Here is an 8,334-nt window from a genome sequence, read left to right on the forward strand (position 1 = left end):
TATTACTTATTTAATTTAATTTGTATTCATTGTTGGATTATGGGTTTTACTAGCATTTTCAGATTTTGTAATTGAATTAACTTGAAAACATTTGAAATGGAATAAAACTGTGTACAATCCAGTATATTGATTACATTGATAGATCATAGCTAATACAACCCAGAGCGGCAACAATTCAAAACCAGTTTCCTACAAGTAGAAAAGACTGAAGAATATTTTTTGTCTACCTGAGGGGTATACTACAAAGCCAGCTATAGAGCTATACATACATACTGTATGTATACATACATACAGTATAGACTCAATTCAACTTATTGAGTGATTTGTTGACATTTTTGCATTTTTGGATTGTGATAGCAATGGATCTGAATACTTATGTACATGAGGTATTTCTGTACTTCAATTGTAATACATTTACTGAAATGTTCATTTGATAATTGTAGGTTATTGTGTGTGGATTGATGGCAAATTCTTTTAATTTAATCCATTCAATGGATAATTCCATCCAATTCAATCCAAGTTGAGTATAACACAACAAAATGTGAGAAAATGAATGAATGAATGGTCTTTATTGTCATTGCTATAGTACAGGTACCAAACAACGACATTTGGGAGGGGTGGCTCCCCTGGTGCTAGGAAAGAAAAAAAAACTAAAAAAACAAGAAGGGAAAGGAGCTGGTTTACATAAATAAAGGCTATGTACACTATCCACTATACTATACTGTACAGATATACGACTAGGGTTGTCATATTGCACATAGTGTTATTGCACATTCATTTAAAGTGTCGCAGTTTGCAGGCTTGAAATGTACATATTTGTGCCTCAGCACTACACCTGATTTTTTCAATCCAGCAGCTGCCATCAATCCGTCCAGACTGTCCAGGGCCCAGAACCTAGGTCTTTGCTGTGTTCAGGGCCTGGATGGCCCTGGGGTAGAAGCTGTGCTTCAGTCTGTTTGTTCTTGCGGCCATGGTCCTGTACCGCCTTTTCGAGGGCAGCCGGGCAAAGTGTTCGTACCCAGGGTGGGTTGGGTCTCTGGAGATCTTGGAGGCCTTCCTGAGACAGCGTGTGTTGTACAGCGTGTGTATCCAAAGGTATCCAGGATTATCCAAAGTTGTCAAGGTAGCAAGTCATCGTTAAGTACAGGTTCAGGCTTTCTCTGTATCATGAACGTGAATGTCGCTCAGAAATGTCCCTCTGCTCTGTCACCAAGAAGAAAACACATTTAAATGTTGTACTAGCCAGTGTATTGTCGCCAGGGGCAGAGTCGCGCCGTATCACCCCAAGTCATTGCTTCGCATTGAAAATTACTCTTTGTCATTTGTTGCAAACTCTGGTGTGAATGGTCCTTTAGTTGATAGGCTACGTTCGGCTACTCAAACACTGATTTCAAAGCCGAAAGCTGTTTCCTTTGAAACAATAACAAGAAACAGCAACGTGTCTGTTGTCCTTTTCTGGTGCATTGAGAGTTTCATGAGCATGCCCACCTGAGGGATATAACTGTGTTAGTGTACCAGGAAGTGTAAACACACACACACACACACACACACATACTGGACGCACACACCACACATACACACACCCCTCTGACTCTCTCTCTCTCTCTCTTCTCTCTCTCTCTCTCTCTCTCTCTCTCTCTCTCTCTCTCTCTCTCACTCTCTCTCTCTCTCTCTCTCCTAATACAGCCATTCCACTGGGCTGCACATTCACAGTGGTGGCCAAGCGGCCAGCCTACCAATGCGCTCTGTGAGGGGGATTTGGCAAGAACCTAATCAATCACTGACAGATTACCTACAAAGCCACTTCCACATCCATTAAAGCAGGACAAATGCAGAATTGCAACTGAACAACTTGGAGTTTTTAAGCCAACAGTAGGACATCCTGGTTATTTGTCAAAGTCACTGCCGCTGAGCCACATGAGTGGGTGCGTGAGTGTGTGGGGCTCACGCAGCAGACAGAGGCGAGCCAACCAGGCGTGTGTGTAGCAGTGTGAGAGAGCGTGTGATTGTGTATATGTGTGTGTGTGTGTGTGTGTGTGTGTATGTGTGTGTGCGCATGCGTGCGTGTGTGTGGGTGTGTGTGTGTCTTTGTCTGTGTGTGCGTGCACATGTGTGTTTGTGTCTGTATGAACAAATAGAGAGAAAGAGATTGTGTGTGCGTGTATGTGTGAATGTGTGTGTAGTAGAGCATGTGTCTGTGTGAATGTGTGTGTGCCTATAGCTGTGTCGCGGTCGGCCCGGTGGAGTACACAGTAAATCACATCTCTTTTATTGCTAGATTTAGTAGCTTATGCTCAATAGGATCTGTTCAGTCTAAGCTCTGTCCCATCAGGGTGTTAGTCTCAACCCATAAAAGGGATTGGACCACACACCAGCAGACAGAGAGGGTGAGAGAGAGAGAGTGCGAGAGAGACCTTTCATTTACAGTACAGTAGCCTCCTCTCTTTTTTCTTTTTTGTTCATCTGAACACCATGTGGTGTGAATCAGTGACTAGGTTTGGTTGTAGACACAGTCTCTTATTTTTCCTCCCTTAGGATGTTTTGCTTTGAGAGTGTTATTTTCATATCACTGTTCCCTATTCACTAGGGCTTTGTGTGAAACATGATAGCATTTGATTGTAGACACCAACACATTCCTCTGTTTGGAGCCTACACTATTGTAAATGTGTTCTACTTGTAGAAAGGTGTGGTTTTTATGTATTGGCTTTCAGATTCAAATTGTATCAGACATATTTATGTGTTCATAAATATTGCAGGTTAAATGTTTGTAATTATTTGTAAATTATTACTAAAATAATGCCTGTTACTAAAAGACTAAACATCAAGGAAAATATTCAAAAGATTATTTGTTCCTCTATTCTGTATGGTAAATGTATTCTCCCCATGTTAGTGTTTTATCTGTTTGACAATTGATGACGGTACTTTCTCTTTGAACAATGCTTTTTGTTTGATTAAAGCAGATAGATTATTAAATAATCGTTTGTTTTTAAGTCGTTTTTTTAAAAACAACACAGAAATTATTTACTGAAATGAAGCCTCTTAAGATATTTTTTTTTTGTGGTCTTCTAAATAATGCATAACTCATGCACTTTGACACCAGATGATGTTTTCCTTAAAAGCTGAAAAACAAAAGAGCATTTATTTTCCCCTATATTATAAACCAAAAGACAGCATCTTCTCGTGAAATGATCAGGGGTGACATCACAATCCTCAGGCGGTGGCGTTGAAATCCAGCCAGTCACATGACTGTGGGCCCCTCTCTGACCCCAGAGAGAAACCCCTCTTCAAATCACTGTTGTGAGCAGGCTGGGTGGGATGGGGCGGTCTGGGTGGGAAGGGAGTAGGGGGGAGGGGGAGGGGAGGGGTGGTATGTGTGGCTAAGCATTTCTGTAAACCCCCTCCTATTCAATTAAGAGCTAAAGCTCATTAGTGGCAGACCCACATCATTACCTCTAAAATGGTTAATGAGTTAAAATCTATTTAGATTAATGTAGCAGTTAAAGCACAGTTACCGCCTGCTAAAATACCATACAAGTTACTGTAGGTACACACACACACACACACACACACACACACACACACACACACACACACACACACACACACACACTACTGTGTTGATCCATTATTATTGAGAACCATGTTTATGGTGAATGATGCACACTTGCAAAATCAGTATGAAATGTAACCCTGTTGGAGGAGGGGGAGCTTCTCGGCAGTATTTTACAAATGAGTGTAAAAATGTTTCATACCAACCACTATTGACTATTCTATACACTGGAATTACTCTCTTTCCAGCCATTTGCAAATGAGATGCAAATAGTATTCCTACCAAAGGGTCATTTATTTTTTCCAGCCTACACAGCACTCTGACCATTATGTTAAAGTCAGAAACAGTTGCTGTGGCAGTATTGCCAGAGCAATGCGTAATTGGTGAGAAATCAGACATAAAATAAAAACAAAGAAAACATAATGATTAATAGAATAATTTATAATCACCTGCCAAATAGTTATAGCAGCCTCGTTGAATACAAGATACATAGATATAGAAAGATACACAATAAACTAAATGCAAGATAATCAATTGGACACGATTGTGGACTACAGGTTAGAGTACATACTGCATACCAACATATTGCATACATTCATCCCCTGTAAGCAACAGTAACTATGGGAATACTTACTGTGTGTCATGACAACGTGAGGGATTACTTGCTATATAAATGAGGAAAGCACACATGAGATGTAGATACTGTAAAGCTACAGAGAAGGAGACAAGTGGCTAAGTAAAAGAAGTCCACTTGTCCTGCCTGCTGACACATGAGCTATTCACACACATGCAGTATCAACCTCACAACGACAATAGGTGAGCTGAAGAAAACCTCTCTCTCTCTCTCTCTCTCTCTCTCTCTCACACACACACACACACACACACACACACACATACTCTCTATCTCTCTCTCACACACACACACACACACACACTCTCTCTCTCACACACACACACACACACACACACACACACACACTCTCTCTCACACACTCTCACAGTCTCACACACTCTCTCACATACACACGTGTTTGAGACATTTGTGCCTGCACGTACGCAGGCTTGCACACCTACATATACCTGGAAACACACCACACACTCATTAATTCATCTGAATGACCTCCGAGCCACACGGCAGCTGGGACCGACCAGTCACGTTTAGGTACAGCATCTCAGTGTCTGGCACACATAGGGGGGGTGAGCCATCGCCCTACAATTCTGGTAGACTCCAACACCCACTGTTTCCTCCCACAGTCTCTGTTGCATCATCCTGCATTACCACAGCAGCGGGACCTGTGTGTACTGTATGGTCCTCGGAGAGAATAAAGGGAGAGAGCCGAGTGCTTCACTGTGGTTGTGTACAATATCAGCCATTTGTTTCAGCCCCAACAACAACAAAAATGGCCTGATACGTTAAGCATAATGAAATGGTGCAAAGGTTGCACCACCTGGTCATTTCAGAAGGGAATAAAAAATACCCCCCCAAAAAACAAAGCAGTAATGTTTTTGCAACTATTCCTTTAAATTTACCATTGAGTATATTGTGTTCTGAAAGAATGCGAATGCTTGGTATGTCCGACACTGTAGACTATGGTGCTGTAACTGTCCTTGCTCTCTTCTGCCAGTCTGCCCTGAGGGTAAGAGTTTTCTGGGGAGGCAGACAGCCCCAAGGACAGTACAGTGCAGTATTCTGAGATCTGTACCGGAAACTGGAGTACTGAGATCTGGGATTTGCTCAAGGCTGAACTGATGATGACGACTAGGGCCAGGAGTTTTTCCTGACCAGGTCACATGGATGCCTTGAAGTCAATTCCTTAGAACAAGTCACTGTGGCATAACGGGGCCAAACTGTTGAGCCAGATCAAGCGTGTTCAGGTTTTAAATTGAAGTGGAACCGAGTGGAACGGGTGGGAGCATACAGTGGGAATTGAAGAGATTTCTCTCTAAAATTATGATAGAAAAGCAACCAGTTTTGGGGACGGAGTCACCACCGAAGGAATCCCATTGTAACCCCTGAATGTGTGTGTGTGTGTGTGTGCGTGTGTGTGTGTGTGTGTGTGTGTGTGTGTGTGTGTGTGTGTGTGTGTGTGTGTGTGTGTGTGTGTGAGTGTAAAAGCTGCCCTCAGCTTTCCTACCAGAGCAGATATAAACCAATATGTTTTATATTGTTTTATTTTTATGTCCTGGCACTCTTTGGGCTAAGATTGTGTACATAAATCATAGCAGCCATGATTTGAGTATCTGAAGGCAGTATTTATTTGAAACAATGAACTTCAGATGACAGTTGTTCCATCTTTGATGTCTTTTTAAAATCTGGTCTCCCTGCTGATGCTTTGATAACGTGCTAACTGGGACATTTCCATTCTAATTAGGACTCCAATTGCTAATTCGACATTGGAGCTATAATTATCATTGGGAGATCACTACAGCTCCCAGAATGTGTGTGTGCGTGTGTGTGTGTGCGTGTATGTGTGTGTGTGCGTGTGCGTGTGTGTGCGTGTGTGTAAGTGAGCTGCAGACTCACGGTAGTGTGTGTGCACGGATGCTCTCTCTCTCTCTCTCTCTCTCTCTCTCTCTCTCTCTCTCACACACACACACACACACACACACACACACACACACACACACACACACACACACACACACACACACACACACACACACACACACACACACACTCCATCTCTGTGTGTGTGCGTGTGTGTGTGTGTGTGTGTGAGAGAGAGAGAGAGAGAGAGAACAAAAAAAAAATCATCACAAAATGATGGTGCCAGAAAAAGTATAGTGTTTATTAAAGAATGATAGTTGATACTGAATGTGCGTGAGTATGATTAATATCTCAATTACCATTCGCTAATCACTGTTATTACAGTAAACCAAACATAGGACGCATACACACAAATATGAAGTTGTACTTGAAGTCTAATTTAAGTTTTCCCTCAACACGACCACGAACGTTTGTTTCTTAGGTAACCACAAGTGCTATAACACGATAATAAGCATATTTGGAATCGTTTACGCGGGACTTTTGGTATTGCAAATGAACGCATGCGCAGTGTCAGGCGTATTGGTCAGTCCTCCGAAGCAGCTGTTTTAGGGTTTGAAATTCCAACATGGCAGTGGCTGTGGTCAGTGTTCCCTGCGCTAACTTGGAATGGTTTCAAATCGCACGCAGCCTCGCTTAACCCGAATACCCATTCATCAGCAAACACTAGGGATCGATGTTACCTTAACCCCAGAGGTCGACCTGCAGCACATACAGGTAAGGCTTTCCAGGACTGGATCCACGATATCCGCAATTAAAGTAGCAGAGGGAGAAAGGAGTCGAAGGCTATCACGGGAGCCCGATGCGTTATAGCTTACATAGGAGAGACCACCACCCTCTGAAACAACGCTTATGGATCTCTAAGAATGTTTATATTCGCAGTTTAAAGTTTTACAGTTTGCATGCATTTATGGAGCAGTTCGGTCGTTTTCGTGTCGTAAAAGAGCGCATTTATTGCGCATCAGCTCTGGTTGAGAAAAAAAACGCATGGTATGTATTTTGTGCAATGAGAAACGTATTTTCCCTATCTCTCGTTTCTAATGATAGTGCGTGTGGGGTAGGTGTTTAAATTGTAAAAGAAAAAGTAGCCAACTTTCATACGTATTATAGCCCGATGGTGATTACAACAAGTAGGCTCGCCTATGCATGCATCCTTGAGTTCAGCGGATACAATGTCACAGTTCTTGTGACACATCTATTTTTAAAGCACGGGATTAGCGCGTGGACTTTTTTTTAAGGGCATGCAACTTTATTTAGGCCTTTTATTATGTCAACAACATGCGTGACATGTGTCTTATGCGTAAAAGACGATTAGATCCGAGTGAGCAGCGGGGTCGTCTTTTTCGCTCCCCATCTCTTCATCGCTTTTGAAACAGCGGGTTTAGACTCCGCTATCCCAGTGTAGCCTTGCTTGGTTTTGTGTGACTTTGTATTACTTTTATTTGGAAAAAATAACAATATTCAGGCTGTATTATTGGCGGTACCCCTGTAAGACATTTGAACAGGGTAGCCTTGATGACAAGAAGGGCCCATTTCAGAAGACTGACATTTGAGACCGTGAACAAAAAGTGTCTTATGTTTAGCAACCTTTGGAATTTCTCTTCTTTCATATTTCCAATGTCAATGTTCTTCCCTCTTTTCCCCTTTATTTGCAGCGAGAAATGATCAGTAGCAGCAGCGTCTATGGTATGTTGATCAATATTTATTTTTGACTGAATGTATTGATACGCTGATGTTGTTATTGTTGTTGTTGTTGTTGTTGTGGCTGTGTTTTTGTGTAAACATGTGTTTTAGTTTCTTTCAGATAATATTGTTGGAAAACGCCAAAATAGTGCATGTTCTGTCAGAGTTGTAATGGCTTAGTGGACAGGTCTGCTTGGTTACTGTATTTTTGTTTGTCCTTATGTCCTGTAAATATGACTAGGACTGTATAATTTATAGCTAGATACATGTTGCATTTTTATCGCTAATGCAGTATATAGGCTTGCACCCAACCAAGTTAGATGTTTGGGGGGAAAAACAACCCTTTTGCACTAGCAGATCTGGGGAGCCGTTGTCACTCCACGAAAACAAATGATTAGTGCTTGATAGGATTTTTCTCGACTCTGAGGAGGCTGTCATGAAAGCAGACGGACCCTTGATGTCCGCTCTGGCTTTGCGAGCACATCATGTTGATTGTGTTATTTTCCAGAATATAAGCTCTCAGAGAACCTTTCATGCGCCGATCCCGCTTCCACGT

General features: G+C 42.0%; 1 protein-coding gene across 2 annotated transcripts in view; it reads left to right on the forward strand.

Annotated features, from left to right (window-relative positions):
• Window positions 1–6,779: 6,779 nt before the first annotated feature.
• The window catches only part of LOC308152451 (fidgetin-like), a gene marked incomplete at its 3' end in the record, with an annotated part of 27,731 nt that continues 26,176 nt past the window's right edge, over window positions 6,780–8,334 (forward strand). The window contains exons 1-2 of one of the 2 annotated variants that reach the window (XM_080525437.1): window positions 6,780–6,812; window positions 7,751–7,781. In XM_080525437.1, coding sequence (XP_080381563.1) covers window positions 7,757–7,781 — 25 coding nt within the window. In that variant the 5' untranslated portion in view covers window positions 6,780–6,812; window positions 7,751–7,756. Of the gene's footprint in view, window positions 6,813–6,971; window positions 7,086–7,750; window positions 7,782–8,334 lie in introns of those variants that run through there. The other variant, XM_080525436.1, reaches the window with a different exon arrangement.

The sequence above is a fragment of the Nansenia antarctica genome (assembly GCF_963989245.1).
Source record: "Nansenia antarctica genome assembly, chromosome: 3".
NCBI classification, from domain to species: domain Eukaryota; kingdom Metazoa; phylum Chordata; class Actinopteri; order Argentiniformes; family Microstomatidae; genus Nansenia; species Nansenia antarctica.